General features: G+C 50.5%; 1 protein-coding gene across 18 annotated transcripts in view; it reads right to left on the reverse strand.

Annotated features, from left to right (window-relative positions):
* Positions 1-263: 263 nt before the first annotated feature.
* Positions 264-21,793, reverse strand: part of PTPRT (protein tyrosine phosphatase receptor type T) — an 856,519-nt gene continuing 834,989 nt past the window's right edge. For all 18 annotated transcript variants that reach the window (XM_084887522.1, XM_084887521.1, XM_084887516.1 and 15 more), the window contains 5 exons: positions 18,308-18,439; positions 6,054-6,179; positions 5,084-5,247; positions 2,357-2,492; positions 264-1,472 (listed from right to left, as the gene is read on the reverse strand). In XM_084887522.1, coding sequence (XP_084743648.1) covers positions 1,419-1,472; positions 2,357-2,492; positions 5,084-5,247; positions 6,054-6,179; positions 18,308-18,439 — 612 coding nt within the window. In that variant the 3' untranslated portion in view covers positions 264-1,418. The remainder of the gene's footprint in view (positions 1,473-2,356; positions 2,493-5,083; positions 5,248-6,053; positions 6,180-18,307; positions 18,440-21,793) is intronic.

Raw genomic sequence — 21,793 nt, forward strand, 5'->3', positions numbered from 1 at the left:
CATTTGTGGAGTTCTCTGCCCAGAAGTTTCTGGCCCTATTTTCCCTCCATAAAATAATTGCTTGGCTGAGAAAGGATGAAGGAAGTAAGGAAGTGATGTCGCCATTATTTGCCTTTTTGGAGCCGAGAATTTCACCGCCGAGGAAGATGCCTCGGCCCCCTCATGTAACATGGAGATAATGGAGGACAGGAGCTCTCCCCGGGGAGGGGTGTCCCTAAGCATGGGGATGGCACACAGAATGGTCCACCCTGGCACACAGGAGATGCCGGCTCCCTGTCCCCGACTCACGCATCCTTTGGCAGGACCCTCGTTTCCTAGGCCTAATCCCTTCGGCCTATGTGAAACCAAAGCGCCACTGGCCCACAGTGGCCTTTGTCAGGAGAGCAGCTGGGCTTCCTGAAAGCTGGGACTCCGCTGCCCAGCAGCCAGAGGAGCTGCCTCTGTCCAGCTGTCTGTCTTGTCAGTGGCTGTGCCATCCCAGGCGGGCCCCTTTAGGGATGTTGCCTGATGACAGGCCTGAGAGATTGGTCCTATGGCTGCACATCCGAACTTCCTTCCCAGGCTCCCCCCCCCCCTCCTTTTTTTATTAACATAAGAGACTTAGATTTTACATCCCCCAAAAGAGAGTTTCTTTTAATATATGCTTTGGAAAATAATCAAATCTTATCCTATTATCTCTCCCAAAGGGGAAGCCCAAGGGTCAGCGAGAGCCCTGCCTCGGGGCAGTGGGCCCTTTCCACAGACAAGGAGGAGCAGCTATCTTCCCTGCAGTTCCTCCCCCTCCCATCGACCACAGAAAAGCAAAGAAAACCTTGATCCACCAGTGCTGTGGACCCGGCAGGCCGGCGTGAGTGACAGAAGGGTCAAGGCCCGGGCTGGGGAGGGGATAGCTCTGTGCAGGGAGGCGGGCAGGATGGGGCCCCTGCTGTGGTCTTAGGACGGCCCCAGGTCACTGGAGGAGACTGCAGAGGGCAGCAGGGCAGCGACCCCAAGAGCCCAGCCACTGCCCCCACAGCGTGGAGGCAGAGACACAGCCCCGTCACTCCCAGGGAGAAGCAGGCCCCAGAGGTACAGGGGCCTGTGTCTCCCAGCACCCCATGCCGGCTTGCCATGATGTCCACACACTTGGAAAGCGCAGAAGCAAGAGGTCGGGAACTGGGAAGTCCGGGGCCTTGTTGTGGGTCCGCGTTGGTGGCTGGCGGGGGTGCAGGGGAAGCTGAGCCTCTGAGCCGCATCTCCCAGTGACAGGCGCCCCTCAGAAGGCACAGGGCCCACCCCGGGCATGGGACCACCAGTCTTCTCCTCAGAGCTGGGCCGGGTGCCGCCTCTTGGTCCCTGAGCCCGCCACTGCCATCCACAGAAAAGGGGGTTTGACTGCAGCAGCCTCTGCACTCTGGCAGCTCCCCCATCGTGTCAGGCTAAAAGGAGCTTAAATATTCCAGCGCCACCTCGTATACGAACTTATACTGTTCCTGAGAGGAGGAGAGGCAGACAGGAGAGAGGGAAAGGAAAGGAAAATGCATTTAGAAGTACGATTTTAGAGTGAACTTTACCTACATCTGTACTATCAGTCTGCTCAGAATTATCCATGCAGATTCTGATTCAGTTGATCTTGGGTGGGACTCAGGATTCGACATTCTACCAAGCTCCCATACGCTAGTGCTGGTCTACACACCAGACTCTGAGGGGGACCCGCGGAGAGTAAGTTTAAAGATTCGAATTTAAGTTCCTTATGTATGGTCTGTCCCCATCATTGCACCAGGCCTTATCACTGGGACTGTACCTGCCCAGTCTCTTTTCATCCCTTTCTCCAGTGTCCTCTACCAATACCTTATTCATAAAATTAGCCTAAGTCAGAGGTTGGCAAACTGCGGCTCGCAAGCCACATGCGGCTCTCAAGCCGCGGTTTGCTGCTCTGTTGACTAATGAGTTTGCCGACCACTGACCTAGATTCTTAATTCCAATAATTACAGGCTATTGCTCCTTGTGATTAAGTTCCTATTCAAATGGTCGGCAAACTCATTAGTCAACAGAGCACAAACCACGACTCTCGAGCCGCAGTTTGCTGACCACTGGCCTAAGTTAATTAGACTGGGATGGGACTGGTTTCACACCCTACCCATCCAGAAGCCCTTCCCCTAAGCTGGGGTCAGTGGTACTTCCCGAAAGAACGGGCAGAGAGTGTGTCAGGGCTAACATTTGGGCTGCCTGCAGGGGAGAGAAGTTGGGGAGATTGGGAGCTGAGTGCTGATAGGAGCGAAGTCACTGAGTGTTTTCACTATTTGATGCTGGTTTCTTCCGGCACAGGGACTAGGGTCACGCCCCGCCTGGAGGGAACAGTTCCTGGGACACTCACCAGGGTCTCCACCATGTTGGACTTGTTGTTCCGCAGCGTCTTCACGATGTGGAACACATCGATGATGTTCTGCTGCTGGATCATCTCGCACACGCTGCAGATGGCGCAGAAGGTCCCACTGCGGCCACCCCCATTTCTAAACAGAGGGAAGGGTGAGTCAGACTCCTTCCTGGGTGCTGCACCTGCAGTGGGGGGTGGCTATCTTGGCCAAGGGAAGGGAAGGCGCTGGCAAAAGCCCAAACCCGAGCCACGTGTCATGGTTCAAGTCCCAGGGTTTGAGTACCCCGAATCTGCTGTGACCTTGAGTAAGTCACTTTCCTTGTCTGAGCTCCAAGCTTCCCATTCACACAATGGAGGGTTTGGACTAGGTGACCCAGGACAGTTCAATCAGCTTGATGTTTCCCTGGTTCTATGGGTGTGTTACAGTCACCCATGGCACACTGATCCCAACCTTCAGGCTCAGAGTGTCTTTATGCATGTGCCTGCCTCCTTGTCCAAGGGGATGCTCTGGGCTCACCCACACATCCAGTGAAGACAGCTACGGTTGTGTATGGTTTTCCTCCTAGTTTTCCCACCGACTAGGGACAGCAATGCCAGAGACTTCTCTCTCAGCCTAGGGGCAGCCAGCCCAGGTGTTCGGGTGGGGGCCAGGCTGGGTCTGTTTATATACCCGGTGAAGCAAGACTACAGCTCCGGAGATTGGAGATAGAGGGCCCTTGGCAAAGCCAGCTCCCTGCCACTCCTCCTTCCTGAGGCTCCACATGTCATCTTCATGGAGACACCCTCCACTCTTCACAGAGTCCCTTTGGAATCTGCCTGATTCGGAGCTCCTGGGCGTGTTGCCAAGAGTAACTAATGATTTCATGTAATGGTCTGTGTCTAAGGAACATCTGGACGAAACTAAGGCACTCAATCTCCCAGATGTTTTATCTATAGGACATCCAACGACCAGATGCTTCCAGTACAGACAGTTGCCCTCATTCACTGGCCAGTGCCTGCATGTCAGTGCCTGCGGCTCCCAGGTGTGCCAAGGTCCCTGTTGATAGGACACCCTGTGCTTTCCTTTGGTTCAAACTGCTAGTCACCTTGGACAAGGGAGAGAAGGGAATACAAACCAATCACATGGAAAGAATAGGGAGGGACCCCAAGAGGGACGGTTCCGTATTTTCTGGAGCAAGAACAGCAGAGCCCAAGTGGAATGAGACCCTGGTGGGATGGTTGTGGCTCTCAGCTAAAGGGGAGCCACCTGAGTGTGAGGGAGAAACTGAAGGGAGCAGAGTGAGCTGGCAGGGAACCAGCCACCAGTTTCTGGGATGTGGGCAGAGCCAGCTCAGCCTGGCTGACGTCACCCACCAATGCAACATGCAACACCTCACGGCATCTTCCTGGACTGCAGTGTGCATCCCTTGGGAAGGGGGATTGCTACAGGTGATGGCTCTTGAGCTGTGCATATTTAAGTTCTGTGACTTTTCTGACATGTGCGTGCACCTCCTTTTAGAAAGGAGAACAATAAGCTGGTTTTGAAAAGACAATTCTGAGGTCAGTAGGTGTTATGAATGCCTCTACCAAGTCCACAAATACTTATTCTGCAAAGGGAAAGTCTCTGGCCAGGTCTTCCTTAACACACCTTTTAAAAGAGTCATGTCTCCCCACTGATTTTAAGGTTCTAAGAAGCAAAGGGAATGGTTGTGAATCCAATGTTCCACACTATCTGTTCTCGCTCCCAGTTTGTTTTGGGTCCAAGGTCTCTAGGATCCCCTCTTATACTCCTATGGTGGACTCTGACACAGGCATTTGCGTCTTTACTACCATGATATTGCAGATTTGTATGTTGGCAGGTAAATTGTATTTGCTTTCTAAATATGTCAAAGCTTCACAGAGCCTTAAAGATGACCTAATTCAATATACCCATTGGACATATGAGTAAACTAAGGCTCATAAAATTAAGTGATTTCCTTGAAGATAGCTTGTCAGCCACAGCCCTCTAAGGCACCTGACCTCCACCCTGCGTGATGACATCGGGGTCTGTCTGATTAGAAATCCCTGTACCCAGCGCTGCCTGTCCTAACACAGGAGGTGATGGGATAGAAACACAGCCATCCTGAGCCCATGGTGCCCTGGGAAAAGTGCTGCAGACATTGTGGATGAACCCCTTGGTTTACTCAGAGGGAGTGTGGGTTAATGGATGGCACGTTAGCCTGGAGGCCAGCGGATTCTAATCAAAGCTTCTTTTAACTGCCTAATGCCTCACCTGCCTGTGCCTCAGTCTTCTCACCGTGACATGATAAAATCTACCCCTGATGGTAGGTGACTCATTTTAACTGCCTGGCATTAGGCTCACGTAATCCATCCCCCTTCCCTCCTTTTCTTCTTCAGGAAATAGAGGAAGGTCTGGTTGGTGGAGCCCTCTTCACCTGAGCCTTCCTGCTGGAGGGTGGGACTTCCCTGCCTCCTGGGAGCAATGGGGTGTGGTCTGACCACACTCCAAGTTTGGGGAAAGGCTGCCAGGTTTTTGCCCAGGTTTGTCACATAACCTTAGTTCAGGGCAAACCCAGTCCATTGAAGGGCTGAGATTCTCTGAATACACTCCCATTGGCCTTTCAGGGATGTTGAGCTGTGGTGCAGCCAGGCGTGCCTCTGACCAGTGTTTGTGGCCAGCATCCCCAAGGCCGTCCTATCACCCACCTCCCTGTGGCTCTGGCGATGCCTCCACAGTACAGTACTCACAGGCAGTGGACCACCGTGCGTCCCTCCCGCCCATCGTACTGCTCCTGCCACTTCTCCAGCCGCCGGACCACTTTGAGCAGAGAGCGCTTGGAGGGGGGCGTGTCCCGGTAGGCGGGCCAGCCGATGTACTGGAGGTGCTGGACTATGCGGTACCCGTCCTGAGGCTGTGGACAGAGAGGCTGTTAGGGCCGCTGCAGCATTGGGCGGAAGACAGACTCAATGAGGTCTAAGCCACGTCATCACGGTGAGAGTCACAGACTCTCTTAACTCATCTCTACACGTTTGTGCACACTGATTCTCCTGTCCTGTCCCCCTTCTCCACCTGGAAAACTCCTACTCGGTCTTCAAAACCCAAGTCAAACATTCCATTCCTCAGGAAAAGCCTGCCCTCTCCCCGAGGTTCATGCGCCAGAATATATCTCACTTTCACATTAGATGGTGACCTCTGAGGGCAGGGGCTGAGTTCTGTTTGCCCTGGGCCCCAATGAAGGCCAATGCCACTTTAGTTAGCCACCATTCCATGGATTACTAATCTGCTCCCTCCCACCCAGCCAGTGGATTTCCTCTGGAAGCAGCTCTTTTTCACTCTGGTGTGGTTCCCAGGGTCTAGCCCAAAGCTTGCTGGATCCAATCAAAGGCTGCATCTACTGCCAACACAGTGCGACACATGGGAAAGCGCTAATTTCTAAGAAGTTTCGTCTACACGGCAGCAAGTGTGTCAGGAAACAGGCAGATGGCAGGCGGGATGCTGCCCTGTGCGGTTCTGTGTTGGAACCAGGGCTGGGTCTGGAGCTGGAATTGGCAGAGGCATCACCTCCCCAAAGACGAGATGAGCCGAGAGCACATCCCGGAAGCTCATTAGCGGAGGCGGTTCCTCTCCCCCAGGCTCCGTCTATTTGTGTGTGTGTGTGTGTGTGTGTGTGTGGTGGGGGGAGGGCAGCATGGGATGCGATGGCGGCCGCACACTCACCCGAGCCATGTTGCAGATGCGGAATATCCTGTGGATGATGTCCTCGTCTATGTCTGCGGAGACAAACTCCACCTGGATGGGCCCGTAGCAGCCCGAGGTCTTCTCAGGCCAGTACTGCATACAGAGCTGGAGAGAGGCCACGGGAGAGGCAGGGTGGGAGGGTGTTAGTCTATGTGTCACTAAGCCCTTCCTATGGACCACACTGGCTGGAGATGCAGGGTATAATGTAGGAATTAGACCCCACTTCCCTGTTGGGGAGCAGCCACCCATTTTGGGGGTTTTTGTTGAAAAGTCAAAGCTCTGAACACAGAAACACTTTGCTGTGCTGATTTCACATTTGTTAGACTTGCTGGGCCTCTCTTTCCTCATCTGTAAAATGGGGAAAATGGTATTTATCTCGAAGCACCGCTGTCAGACTTAGGTAGAACACTCCGAGGGAAGGGCAGCTATAACCTCCAGTTTTCCTCTCACTAATGTGAGCCGCGGCAAACACGTCCCCATTCCAGGAAAATCTTTACAATACACTTTAGAATATATATAAGCTTTGGCATCGGACATGCCTGGGTGCAAATCCAGGCTCTGCTCCTTACTAGCTGTGTGACCCAGGCCTCAGTTTTCTAATATGTAAAATGGGGATCCTTATGCTCACTTTACAAAAGATGATGTAGCATGGTGCTGAGGGATCTTGCCTGTGATCTTTCCTATTTTTCTGGAATTGTGAATTAGATCCTATAGCTGAGAGCAAAGGCGACGATGGCCCCTCAACCTAAGACAGTGTCTCAGCCAGAGGTGGTTCTGTCACCCAGCGGACTTGTGGCAATGTCTGGAGACATCACTGATGGTCGCACCGGGGTTTCTATGGGCACCGAGTGAGTGGGGGCCAGGATGCCGCTCATATCCTCCAGTGAAGGTATACCTTTCCCCTACCCAGGGCTCTGGCCCCAATATCAATAGTGCAGAGATTGAGAAGCCATGGCCTAAGATCACAAGTGATTCCTTAGGTTTATAGTCTCATCAAGAGAGAGAGACAGATACTTCATTCTTCTGTATCTGCTGAGCTACCAGGTGACTTCAGTTGGAGAAAGAACACAGAGGTAGCTAGCAGGGGCCGTGGCTCAGAGAGGCAAATGTGCTTCCTCAGATTCTTGGTACCCACATATCATGGGGGTGGACTCTGTCCCAGGCTATAGGCCTCAGCCCTGGGCACAGAAAAGAGCTAAGTTGGGGCTGTACGCTCATCAGGGGCCACTCCAGCATGGACCCTCCACCTGGAGGTGCCCAGAGGATGGAGCCAAGACTCACAAGACCCACTGAGGCCTCTGAGGGCCGCTTGGTCTGTCATAGCCCACACCAGCTTGCAGACAAGGACTTAGATGATCAGCGGTGACCCACAGCAATCCAGTAGCCTCCTCACAGCTACCCTGGGTATAGGATTTTCATGAAAGGGATTGCTGCCCCTTTGTGGAGAGAGATAAGTCACATGCAAAAGTGTCTTTATTCTCTCTCTCTCTCCAGAGCTGGAACCAGAGTGGAAAAGCCAGGAGGAGGGAGGATGGGGGAGAGAGAAAAGCGCATGTCTCCAAACATCCTAACTGTGCAACCCAAGTTCCAGCTCAGGGAGAACACTGGTCACAGACCTGCCCAGCACCCGATTCTGTAAGTAAAGTTTTATTGAAATACCACTGTACTTATTTACGTGTTATTGTCTGTGGCTGCTTTCGAGCTACAGTGACAGCTGAGTAGCTGAGCAGACCACATAACCTGCAAAACCTCAAGTATTTCCTATCTCGTCCTTCACAGAGAGAGTGGGCCGACCCCTGCACTGTCCGCTTGTTCAGGAATAAAGGAGATGGCGCATGTGAACAAACAGGCACGGCACAAGCACCCACTGAATCCCAGCAAGTCACAGTATCACTGAACCTATCGGTGCTCCACGAGAATAACAATTACGATAATGCTTCACATTTAAAGCCGAAGGATTTTTCTTATCACCTGTCTCAAATAGCGAACACCTAACGAACGGTGGCTGCTTTCCTGGCCTCTGATCAGCTAGCTTGGGGGAGCGGTAGCGACTAGACTCTTCTGCATGTCAAAGGAGAGAGGCTGGGATGCAGTGGAACCAGTGAATCGATATGACCCCCCTCCTAACCAAAATATTCAACAAATTTATACTAATGTGCACAGTGCTCAATATGTATTGATTTCCTATGGAAACCAGCGAGGAACTAAGCTTTCTCCCTGGGTGCCATAGAAACAGAGCAGAAACATATATGTGGTCTGAGGGCCAGGCCACGGGCACATGGCCATTCACATTTTATAGAAATCTTGGGGATGGGGACTTATGGTTTCTTAACCTGTTAACCGGGGCGTTCCCTTTTTATTTTTTATTTTATTTTATTTAATTTATTTTTTTAAAATATTCCACTGATTTTCTTACAAAGAGGAAGTGAGAGAGATAGAGAACCAGAAACATCGATGAGAGAGAAACATCGACCAGCTGCCTCCTGCACACTCCCCACCGGGGATGTGCCCGCAACCAATGTACATGCCCTTGGCCGGAATCGAACCCGGGACCCTTCAGTCCGCAGACCGACGCTCTACCGCTGAGCCAAACCAGTTTCGGCTCGTTCCCTTTTTAATTACACAATCTGTAATGGGCGCGTACTCTTTCACTAGGACGTGTCAGTATGTCACGCCCAGAGGACGTAATTTTATATTATTATTTTGATTTATTTATATATAAAGCACAAAGGAAAATACAAAATTACAAATAGAAAAGAATACCAACAAAAAAATGGAAGCACCGAATTAAAAAATTATAAATTTTACAAACAATTATAAAGATTACAAAAAATATATACCATCCCTCTCAGGGCGCAACATATATTTCAAGGACATATTCATATGTCCTACCCGTTCCCGATATTGTTTATGTTTGACATATTTATAGGTCCTGCTCGGTTCACAGGTTAGGACCCTGGAAATGGGGGGATTTAGAAGCCCGTCTGACCCTCTAAAACTGAGAGGCCCCTGCTGAGCTGCGGCCACACACACACACTCAGTCCCACTTTGGGATTTTCTCTTTTAGATGGGAAGTTGTCAAAACAGCTGTCTCCAAGGATCGATTCACATCCTTTAGCCTAGAGCCTGAACCAACAGCCTTTTCCCCTTTCACTCCAGTATCTCCCTCCTCACCCAACAGCAGAGTAAGTGCTTCCCACTTCAGATACAAAGGCCGAGCAGAGGACCACACCTGCTGAGGAGCCGGCCCAGCTCGGCTGCTGGTTAGGAACAGCCAGGCTTCCTCCCGAAAAGCAGAGCAGCGTTTGCTAATTATCCTCAGAACAAGTTAAATGAGCAGGATTCGTGTCGCCTGTGCGGATGACCGGGAACAGCTGCCATGTATTGTTCCACATGGTCTCCATGGCTGCGTGGGCCATGCAAAGCGCAAGTTCATACGTGAACTGTAACAAACACAAAGGCAGCTCCGCTGGTAAACATTTTTTTTCCCACTGATGGAATCAGAAAGTTAGTCACGGATACAAATGTGCCCTGATGTGTTGAATGGAAACTAGCCTGTGTCCTATTTTGGGAATAAACAACTTTAAAGCATATTTCTGTACGCCTTTTGTTAATTAAATAATACTTTGACAAAATGGAAAAGCCAAGGAATATACAACTTCAGAAATTAAGGACTCTTATTTAGCAAGGTCCCTGTAATCCACAGAGCTGGGGGTAGTGGTGGTGGTGGGGGGAACCAGTCCCAAGCCACCCAAGATGAAGTGAATTGGTACTGTTAAGAGAAAAATAGAAAAGACCCACCTGAATTGATTTTAAAATCAATTCAGATTCCTCAGTAGCTCATGCCAGGTGGCCTCCGACAGGGTCCCCCTCACCTGAATTGATTTTAAAATTCAGATCCATGATTATAAAATTCCTTTACATAGATTTGATAAAGATCCTAAATCACATAATTGGTTTAAAACTGTGGCCAGTTAAAGAGGACAGATGGTGTGTGAAGCACAAAGCAAGGGACAGAGAGGCCCCTGGACCACAATCGGAGCGATCTGCACACCCCTCCTCCTTGCAGCCTCTCCACGGTCCCACAGGTGAACAGTGCACTCCCCATCAGGGTGGAAACTGACTTATGACAGCTGCATCAGAGTGCATTTCCAGGAAAGCGAGGTAGAGGGGTGGGGGGGTAGGAAGGGTGGGGGGTGGGGGAGGAGACAACTTAGGAAAAGGGTGGGTGGAAGTCAAAGGCCAGGGCATGGTAGAAACAGGAAAGAGACAACTGAGTTATGCAACTTAAGAATGGAACAATTTTTGGCTTCTAGTCAAGATGGAGGTGTAGGTAAATGAGGTACAAGAATCCTCCCATAACCACATCAAAAATACAACAAATATTCAGAACACTCATCATTCAGAACCACCTGAAATCTGGCTGAATTAGAGGTCCTACAACTAGGGAATTAAAAAGTCGTCACATCGAGCCTGGTAGGAAAGGTGGAGGTGCTGAATGTGCTAGTTCCACACCCATATGTGGCCTACTTTAATCTGAGGGATATCTTGGCTGTGGAGGTACCCCCTCTGAGTAGTGAGGGGTCTCAGCCCCACACCAGACCCCTCATCCCAGGTTTCCAATTCTGGGAAGAGATATCTTCATAAATTCAGGCTGTAAAAACCAGCTGTAAAAACACCTCTTAAAGGGCCTGCGCAGCGACTCACTTGACTCACTTCCTCTGAGCTCCAGTGCTGGGGCAGCAGCTTGAAAGGAAACAGGGACATATGGGGAGGAACTGAATTGTCTGGCATCAGGGTAAAGCTGGGGGGCAGCTTTCTCCACCCAGAAGTGCTGGCAGAGGTCACTGTTCCTATGCCGAGACCTCCCCCATCTCAGAGCTGACTGGCAGATGCCATATCTGAGTCTCCATCAATCTGGTTTACACTGTTCTCACCTCCCCCAAACCCTCCCACCCCCCGCCCCAGGTGATTCCCTGAGGCCCTGCCCCACCCAATTTGTGGACTCATCCAAGCCCCTTCCAGTGGCTTTTCCATACATGTTTCAGACTTTCATAAAATCTCTCAAGCAGCTGCTAGCCTCAGTGCACTCTGTACCTAGTCAAGTGACCCCAGAGCCAGCACTAGCAGCAGCCAGCCTTGGTTCACAGCTTGCCTCTCCTGGGAATCTCCAAGCTCAATACATGTAGCAGCCATCTGCAGATCCCTCAGTAGCTCATGCCAGGTGGCCTCTGACAGGGTACAGGCAGGGTACATCTCGGGAGGCCACAGAGCTAGTGCATCTGGTGGTCAGCTTCAGACAACACCAGATTACAATCCTACCACATCCACAAGTGATACACTCAAGGAGTGGACTCAGTGAGCACAAAAGCCTCACTGAAGTAAGTCCTGCTCCATAGGGTCCACACCTGCACAGCAGGTCTTTCACTGTAATTGCAACTGGCCCTCCCAGCCAATTGGTCTGGAGATCAATCCTTCCCAGCAACACCAAGAGCAATTAACTACAACAGGACTGTGCACACAGCCCACACAGGGTGCACCTGGAGTGCCCAGCTCAGGTGACTGTTGATGCTATGCCACTGAGACTTATAGTACACCTACTACAAAAGGCCACTCTACTAAGTCCTGGAGACATAGACGTTCTACCTAATACATAGAAACAAACACTAGGAAGCAGTCAAAATGTGGAGACAAAGAAACATGTTACACATAAAAGAACTGGAGAAAACTCCAGAAAAAGAACTAAATAAAATGGAAGCAAGCAAACTACCAGATACAAACTTCAAAACAGTGGTTACATGGATGCTCAAGGAACTTAGTGATAACTTCAAATAACTTAATGAGAACTTCCACAGCATGAAAAAGAACTTAGGAACCATAAAACATAACGAGTCAGAAATAAAGGATGCACTAATGATATGAAGAATAATTGATAGGGAATCAAGAGTAGAGGACACTGAGAATCAAATCAGCAATTTGGAATACGAGGAAGCAAAAAACACCAATCAGAATAGCAAAAAGAAAAAATAATCCAAAATTATGAAGACAGTGTAAGAAACCTCTGGGACAACTTCAAGTATACATTCACATTGTAGAGGTGCCATAAGGAAAAAAGAGGGAGCAAGAAATTGAAAACCTATTTAGAAAAATAATGACAGAAATTTCCCCTGCCTGGTGAAGGAAATAGACATAGTACTCTGATCCTCCTCCCTTCCACGAATGAGGACCCTGGATAACCCAGAACAATCTACACATGTCAACATGCCTAACTTCATCACATCTGCTAAGTCCCTTTTACCATGTAAGATATCACAGTCATGGGATTAGGATGTGGACACCTTTTGGGGGGCATGATTCCACACAGCCTCAGCCCATAGCAGTCATAGAGGGTCTCCTGAGCTTTCTAAACAATATGGTGGGTGTGGCATGAGCATGAAGAGGGCTTCCTTCTGTTGTCTGACCCCTTCTCCCACAACTCTGGTCTAACCATTGAGACCATTAAAGATGGACAAGCTCTTGTCAATGCTTATTGAGGGGGACGGAAAATGTTTTTACTGGTGTACCCATTAGTGGTTCTGGAATTTTGCCCCACTAATCTGGCCACAGGCCTGTGGAGTCCCACAGAACAGCCTCTAAGGTTGAATGTAGTTGCTTTGAGAGGCCTTTATGTTGAGCCCCACCCACTCATAATTATCTTTGAACGGCAGCCACTGTGGAGAATGGAAGCGTAGCTGTGGCTAGGAATGGCTGATTGAATGAAGTAATACTGGATTCTAAGCAGAGGCAGATAGATCTGGCCAGCAGTGCAAGCCAGGAAAGCACTCAGATCTCTCATCCAGTTCTCAACTTCATTCGTTGCAACTTATAGATACAGCACCAACATGAGTCCCTATAGTCCCTAAACTACAGGATGTGGCATTGGTCCTCTTGGGAGCAATCTAATGCACCTGGGACCTGGGGCTGGCCTGTCGGCGTTGCTGCGCTGGCTGAGGCTGCAAGCTGCCTTGGCACAGGCACCCTGGCAGATAAATGCTGGTGCCACTTCAAAGAACACCCCTCCAGGTGCTGAGGGCAGCTTTTCTGATGCTCGTGCTGTGTCATTGTTTATTTTCGCAAGGTGCCCAGCTGTTGTGGTGGTGATATTTATAACAGTAAGTACTCTATTCATCTACCAATTTCAGGGGATGCTTGCCAGCTGCGTGTGGCAGCCAACCTCGGGGAACGTCTGAGCCTGATGTGTTTGCATTTAGAGAATCAATTCTCCAAGGCTGTATCAGCATCTGGGGCTGAGAGATCTTCATTCCCCCAGGACCCGCCCTGAAAGGGGAAGCTACAGCCAATGACCTTGACCTTTGCTTCTCTATGTGTCTCAAAGTGAGGCTCTTTGAAAATCCGCCCCCTGTGCCTGAGCTCTGGTTTTGTAAAAAATAGACCCAGAGACATAGAAGCATGGAACAGACTGTGGAATCTTAGAGGGAAGGTGGGGGTGGGTGGGTGGGAAGAGATTAACCAAAGAATTTATATGCATTTATGCATAACCCATGGACACAGACAAGTGTGGTGAAGACCCGAAGGCAGGTGTAGAGTGTAGGGGGCCAATGAGGAAAAATGAGACATTTGTAATACTTTCAACAATCAAGATAAAACAATAAAAAAACAATGCATGTTGGGAAAAGGGAACAGTACACCGGCTTTCACTGGCTCTGCTCTGTGTTCACTCAATGTTTTTCAGGCAAAGGAACCTGGTGGCGAGACCTTCTGACTCTGGAACTCTGCAAGGGTCTTTGTTTTATGGAAATTGGTTTAATTTCATGGTTATCTCAGATTCCAACCATCTGTTGTTTGGGCCCAACCCTTGGAGTAATCTATTTTTCTCTCAATTTCCATACTTTATTGGATCTATCTTATACCAGTATACCTAGAATCCACCCCATTGCTACCAGGTAGGTTGAGACCACCATCTCCTGTCACCTGGACTACTGCCGAAGTCCCGCTCTGTTCTCTCTGCTTCCACTCTTAGCAGCCACTCTGCCCCTCCTCCCGCCAACAGTCTATTCTCAACACAGCAGCCAGAGGGTTGCTTTATAAAAAACGTTGAAATTTCCAAGCCACCCCTTTCTGCAAAACCTGTCAGTGTCTCCTCATTTCTCTCCATGTAAAACCCAAAATTCTTCCTATGATCCTCCCAAGGCCTTCCGTGACCTGGTTCTGCTGTGTCTCTGTGTCACCTGCTGCTGCCATGCCCACAGTCTGCTCCAGTCTCAATGGCTTCCAAGCTGTTCCTCAAATGGGCCAGGCCGTGCCCACCATCGGCCTTGATGTGGGCTGTCCCTCAGCCTGAAGTGCTCTTCCTGAGATGCTCATCTGGCTTGTTCTCTCAGCTCCTCCAAACCTCCCCTCAGAATGAACTTCTCCATAGGGCGCTGTATCACAGCTGCAACCTGTGCTTCAAACTAGCCTTCCAATCTTCATTACCCTCCTCACTTTTCTTTTCCCATCCATGTACCTTCTAGCATGTAATTAAGGACAAACAGAATGTGTGCTGCTTGTTTCTTCCCCTGCTTTAGAATAGAAGTTGCATGAATATTTCACAATTTACATAAAATATTCCAAAAATTTATACTAAGTATAAAGCCAAAAGAGACCCAAGATAGTTGCAGAAATATTGAGAAAGAAGAACAAAGTTGGAGGAATTACAATACCAGATATCAAACTATACTACAAAGCCATTGTAATCAAAACAGCCTGGTACTGGCCCAAGAACAGGCATATAGACCTATGGAACAGAACAGAGCGCCCAGGAAGCGACCTGTGCCAATATGGCCAATTACTCTTTGACAAAGGTGGTAAAAGCATGCAATGGAGTAAGGATAGTCTATTCAATAAATAGTGTTGGGGAAATTGAATAGGTACATGCAAAAAAACAAACAAACAAAAAAACAAAAACAAAACAAACAAAAAAAAACCAAAAAAAACCTAGTCCAGCAATTTACATTCTTCACAAAAATAAACTCAAAATGAATAAAAGATTTAAAATGTAAGTTACAAAACCATAAAAATCCTAGAAGGCAGTAAAATTTCTGACATCTTTCATAGCAGAATTTTCACTGATACGTTGCCTAGAGCAAGGGAAACAAGGGGAACATTTGCAAATGAACTACATCAAACTAAAAAGCAAAAGAATCCATCAACAAAATGAAAAGGAAACCTACTGTATGGGAAAACATTTGCCAATGATACATCTGATAAGTGTTTAATTTCCAAAATATACAAAGAATTCATACACCTCAACATCAGGAAGGCAAACAATCCAATTAAAAAATGGGCAAAGGACCTAAATAGACACTTTTCCAAAGAGGACATATAGATGGCCAATAGATACATGAAAATGGCTCAAAATCACTAATCATCAGAGAGATGCAAATTAAAATGACAATTAGGTATCATCTCAAACCTGCCAGAATGGCTACCATCAATAAATCAAACAAGTACTGGAGAGGAGGTGTAGAAAAGGGAACCCTAGTACACTGCTGGTGTGTATAGTCACTGTGGAGAAGAGTATGGAATTGTGTCAAAAGATTAAAAATGGAACTGCCATTTGACCCAGTGATCCCACTTCTGGGACTATATCTTAAGAATCCCAAGTACCAATCAGAAAGAATATATGCACCCGTATGTTTATAGCAGCATCATTTACAATAGCCATGATCTTGAAACAACCCAAGTGCCCACCAGTAGAAGAGTGGATAAAAAAAGTGATGGTCCATTTACACCATGGAACACTATGCGGCTGTAAAAGAGAAGGATCTCTCATCCTTTGATATAGCATGGAGGGACCTGGAGAGTATTATGCTTCGCAAAGTAAGCCAGTCAGAAAAAGACAAATATCACATGATCTCACTTATAAGTGGAATCTAAAGAACAAAATAAACTGGTGAACAAAATAGGGAAGTATGGAACAGAATAACAGTCTCAGTGTGTGTGTGTGTGTGTGTGTGTGTGTGTAGGGGTGGAGGTTTGGAGGAGAGGACAGGAAGAGATTAACCAAAGAACATACATGGGTAACCTATGGACACAGAATAGCAAAGGGAAGGCCTGGGCTGGGGCAGGGGTCGGATGAGGGGGGCAAAAAGGGAGAACATGGGAGACATCTGTAATACCGTCAACGACATTAAAAGAAAAAGAATAGAAGCTGCAGGAGAGATGGGAGTTTTCTGTTTCTTTTCTACATCTTGTTCACTGATGCAGTCCAGCCCCCAGCACAACGTCTGGCAAACAGCAGCTATGGTTGAAAGAACAAGCCGAATCTGTCCGGAATGTCTCTCACGTGCACACCCAAGTCGCACTCCATCCCCTTCTGTAACCTACTCCTCTTGGCCTCCCTGCCTCCCAGCTCCTCCCCTGCCTTCCCCACTGGGCCAGCCACACTGGGCCAGCCACATCCCCAGCCGCCTGATGACCCAGACTGGAACCCTGTCCATGATTCCCTCTCATTCACCTCCGTATCCATCTGGGCACTTCAGCTTTGGCAATGTTTCCACATCCGACCTCTGTCCTCCCACCTCCTGGTCACCTGCTCAGCCAGATAACCCCTTTAATTCTGCACAGTGGCAACACGCTGTGCCCCAACCACCCAGTTACCAGACTTTTTCCTTCTCTTCACTGGTTCCCAGACTCCGCTTTCTAACAGGAACTCTGTCACACCGCTGCGCAACCTCTCAACATCTCTCCTCCCTGTACAGTATTTCAAACCTGTGTTCCTAGGAACCCCAGGGGTTCCACAAAGGTACCCAGATTAGGCGGCTCTCTGAGAGGCATCAGGAGGAGCCAAAAGACCAGGTGGGTGAAGCTCTAGGCCCCCTGCCCCCACTTCAGTGCTCGCAGGTGTTAATCATACCTCCTTCAGACACTGGGCCTGCATGGAAACTTCTAATTTCAAGAAAGGATTCTGTTGCACACAAAATAAAAGTCTTTAAAACAACCACCACTTACCTTGCTGCAGGCCAAGGCCCAAGCTCCTTAGCCTGGCGTTGGCAGCCCTCTGCCTGCCTTTGCCCTGGCTGTTCCTCCCGGCAGGAATGTCCTTTCCCAGCCACCTCACCCCCACGTGCACCATCTCTGCTGCCTTCTTCAAGGCCTCAGTCACCTTCCTTTTGAAGCCTCCCCTCGCCCTGTGGGCAGACTTAATTGCTCCCTGCCCCCCTTGCGCACAGCACTGGCCGCTGACCTCTATCACAGCGCTGCCCTGTGAAGGGGGACCATTTGCTCATCTGTCTCTGAAGCCATACTGTGAGCTCCGGAGGCCGAGACCACAGCTCGGACCAACTTTACTTCATCCCCACGGGCCCGCGCTCCCACACAGGTGCACCGCGTTACTGCGAGCTTCCTTTGGGCAGTGAAAGGACTGCTTTTGAAAACCCAAAGGAGGTGGCCAGTCTCCCCTCCTCGACCCAGGAGTGGCTGCCCTGCCGTGGGGTGTGGGTTCCGGAAGCTGTCTCATTAGGGACTTGTGGCTCGCGAGCCAAGGTTTGCCAACCACTGTCTTTGGACCCAGAGCATGATGGGTACTAAGAATCCCAAGTACCAATCAGACTGTTATTCTGTTCCCTACTTCTATACCTCTGGCCCTATTTTGTCCACCAGTCTGTTTGGATTGGTACTACATATGCACACACCTTGACTTTGGAATGCTCTGGGTCCAGAGCATGACGCTTGGAGCCCTCAGACCCAGAGAGGCGAGGCCTGCAGCCTGCTGGCCATGAGGGCCACCTGGGGCAAAGCCTGGGCTCCCTGTGGTGGTCAGTGGGCAGAGGGTCCGAGGTGCAAGCCCCAGTCCGTATCCCGCAGGCTGTGTCGTGGAGGGAGCAGGTGGGGCTGTGGCCAGGACATTCTGCAGGGCTGGTGACCCTCAGAGCGGGGGGCGGCAGTCTCCTCTGAGCTATGTGTGACTCAGAGCAAGGCCCTAACCAGGGCCTGGGAAATGGAGCCAGAGTCAGGCTGGGCGGTGTGGGGCCAGAAAAAGCCCATACAAAGGGGGGTCAGCACTGGGCTATGGAGGGCCCCAGGGTGCAGGGCCGGCCAGGAGGTGCCCCGCAGAAGCTGAGTGGGCTTACTTGGTGCTCACAGCCCCAGTGCCCATCAGACGGCAGGGTCTCGGGACTCTCTCCCTCCACCTCTAGGGCAAAGCTCTCCTGCTGCACCTGAGCACCCAGGGTGGTGCGGCCTCCTCCTACCTGGGCGGTGTCCATCTCGTTCAGCATCACCACGGAGGAGCAGTTATAGTCGAACACCAGCCTCCAGAAGTCCGCCACGGTGTTGGGCAGAGGGTGCTGCGTGACCACGAAGGCGGCCGGCTGCTTGTGGCTCTGCAAAGGAACCACACAGGCTTCACACGTTACGCCCATCAGCGATGTGCTCACGCTGATGAGGCCCAGGTGGCGCCAGGGGCCCCGAGCCTGCAAATGGGTGACACCGAGCACCTGGCCACTCTGCGATCTCCGGGGGCCCCGGCATCAGAGGGGACCACCTCATAGTGAACGCATTCTCCAAAACAAGACATTTCATGCCGAAATCGGTTTGGCTCAGTGGATAGAGCGTCAACTTGCGGACTGAAAGGTCACATGTACGTTGGTTTCGGGCACATCCCCAGTAGGGGGCGAGCAAGAGGCAGCTGATCGATGATTCTCATTGATGTTTCTAACTCTCTATCCCTCTCTCTTCCTCTCTGTAAAAATTCAATAAAATATATTTTTTAAAAAGACATTTCATTAGGAAAGTGTCCTTCGAGTGGGGATTATCCAAATAAATTATTTGTGTCTTGGAGCTCAGCAAATAACCATCCTTATACTCTGAAATGAAAGGCTCTGGATGCAGATTTGCTGCTCTGCCCGCCACGGCTCCTCTGGGGATCAGTGGGGTATCCGTGTCCTTGCCCATAGTGCTGGAGGGGGAGTCGGCTCAGCTTGTGGCAGAGAGCATCCTGTGTTCAGGGGAGTCAGGAGCCAGCAGGAAGGTGGGGAGAGGAGAGGAGCTGGCCTATCCCACCCAGGTGAAGACCTACCAAGGAGATCACCCAAAGCACCTGTCTATCCTGTGCTCTCTCAGCGTGCTTGCGGCACAGAGAAGCAGCGGCATGTAATTGTGGATGCCACCTCTGCACTAAGGGTAAGGTGACCAGATGTCCCGATTTTTAACAATTTGTCCCACATCCCGAGGCGTTTAAAACGCCTCAGGACGTGGGACAAATTGTTAAAAATCGGGACTGTCCCACCAAAAGCAGGACATCTGGTCACCTTAATTAAGGGTCCTGTCGCCTAAGGGTCTTTTTCTGGCGAATCATATGGCCAGAGGAAGGTCTGGGAGGGCAACATAGTTCTTCCCAAAGCTGAACTCCAGCTGCAGACAGCATGTCTCTGGGCCACTGGCAGCATGGAAGAGAACCCAGGCTTTCCAAGTAAAACACTTGGCTCATACTCTGACTCCATTGTTTCTCCGCTAGCTGACCTGCACAGAGTCATGGGAAATACCCTGACACTCTGGGCTCATCTGGAAGATGGGGATAATGATAGGCAAACGAGGAGCAAGGCAGTGTAAGCCCAGGGCCCGAGGCACGCCCAACCCTCAGTGAACGTTCGTTTTCCTCCCAATCCCCGTGTCTGTGATAAATGCTCTATTAGGCCAGCGCGCCCGACAAAGCCTTATCTGAAAATATGTTCGAGATCTGCGCTCCTGCCGGGTTCCAGGGATCGGCCAGCAATCCATTTCATGGATAACATCATCCTTTACCAGGGAAACATTAAAAATTAACCCAGAGGACTTCATATTTTTCTGCTGGGAGCGAAGCTGCTATGGTTACCAGATACTGCACAGACCGAGCCGGAATTCAGATAAGGATTGTTCTTTTGCTTTTTTTGTAAGAAAGGCAAAGGCTCCCGTGATGGCTCACAGGAGAACTGCCCTGCGGACAAAGAGAATGCCATCAGCCTCAGAGCGTGCGGGGCAGAAGGCACGTGACTCCGGGCAGCGGCTAACCCATTAAGTGGAGGCCAGGAGCACGTTTGATCCTTGCTTCCATGAGGGAGGCAGGGAGCTGCAGTTGTGACAAATGGGAGACAAATCTAGGAGAAACTTAAACGTGGAAGTGCACGCCCAGCCCCACATTGTACCACACACACACACACACGCACACACATGTACACACACACATATTGTACATACGTACACACACACATACACATACACACATACACACACGTACATACGCACACACCTTGACTTTGGAATGCTCTAAGCCAGTGGTCGGCAAACATGCGGCTCTTTGGCCCCTTGAGGGTGGCTCTTTCACAAAATACCACGGCTTGGGCGAGTCTATTTTGAAGAAGTGGCCTTAGAAGAAGTTTAAGTTTAAAAAATTTGGCTCTCCAAAGAAATTTCAATTGTGCTGTTGGTATTTGGCTCTGTTGACTAGTTTGCCGACCACTGCTCTGAATGAAAGCCACAGGTCTTCCCTCCACATCCGGCTGTTTGCTCTGACCAGACTCTCCTGCTTCCGGACCTAGGCTCTCTGTGGGGAGCTCTGTGGGCAGAGGGCAGGCCAGTCCCTACAGAGCGGGGATAGGCATGGCCGTCTCATCCTAAGAGCCTTGGAGAGGAAGCTTCAGGAGGCTCAGAGGCCAGCGAAGTCCCTGGTCTTGGCCCAGGAGACAGTACCCCCTGTTCCTGCCTGTTCCGGGTGAGATCGGAGGTTCACCTGGGCTGGATGGATGTGACCTCAGACATGGGGGGAAGGGTATGCCCTCCAATCGGGTATCGGTGATCTCAATTCTGAGCATTGGGAGGCAAGCTGTCTGAGTCCTACTGGACTGAATAAAACGGCAGAGAGGCTCAATGAATGGACCCCAGAGTGGGAGCCCGGAGTCCTGGGCTCTGGCTTTGCCCCGGCTCTCTGGGTGACCTTCAGCAAGTCTCTTTCCCTTCATGGCTGCAACTGCCTTTGCTGAGAAGTGCGAGGATGAGACGGAAAGATTCTGGTTCCTTCCTGTTGCAAACATCTACCTCCCAGAGTGTAGGGACCTTAACTGCAAGTAGCTGGAGGGCCCCGGGGAGAACCAGGGGTGCAAACCCCTCGGGGACAGGGGCATCACCCCTAATCCCAAACCAGGTGGGGGTGGGGCACCTTTCCTGGGCACCCAACGCCGAGAAAGCAGGAGATGGGGACCCTAACAGACTAGTCATGCCCCCTCTACGCTCCCTGTGCTGCCTCCCACCGCACTGACTGCGCACCTATAGGTGCCATCCTCATTCTCGCCTCTGCACAGGAGTTGTCTGGGAGGCAGCCTGCCTGGGTGCTCCTGGAGGGCAGAGCCTAGGTCTTCACCCCCGTGTGTGCCCAGGGCTTACAAGGCCCGGCTGGCACGCCGGATGTTTCCCGAACTGAACTCACAGCGGAGAGCCAGCTTGGCGGCAGCAGGAGGGGGACTAGGTAGGCTGCGGCCACCTTAAGCTTTTGGTCCGTTCTTTCTAGACTCTTTACGGGAGCAGAAGAGCCAAGAGCACTGCTTATCGATGGGTTTGGACAAGAGCCTTCGGGGGAGCAGAGGTCGTTGGGGCCAGCAAGATGAAAAGCAAAGAGAGAATTCCCCAGGGAGGGTGGCCAGGGCCCTGGGGTCTCGCCACCTCCCGCTGGGGGAGGCTTTCCCCTGGAAGGCCAGCAGAGGGCG

This window comes from Pipistrellus hanaki (genome assembly GCF_964339955.1).
Source record: "Pipistrellus hanaki genome assembly, chromosome: 6".
Taxonomy (NCBI): domain Eukaryota; kingdom Metazoa; phylum Chordata; class Mammalia; order Chiroptera; family Vespertilionidae; genus Pipistrellus; species Pipistrellus hanaki.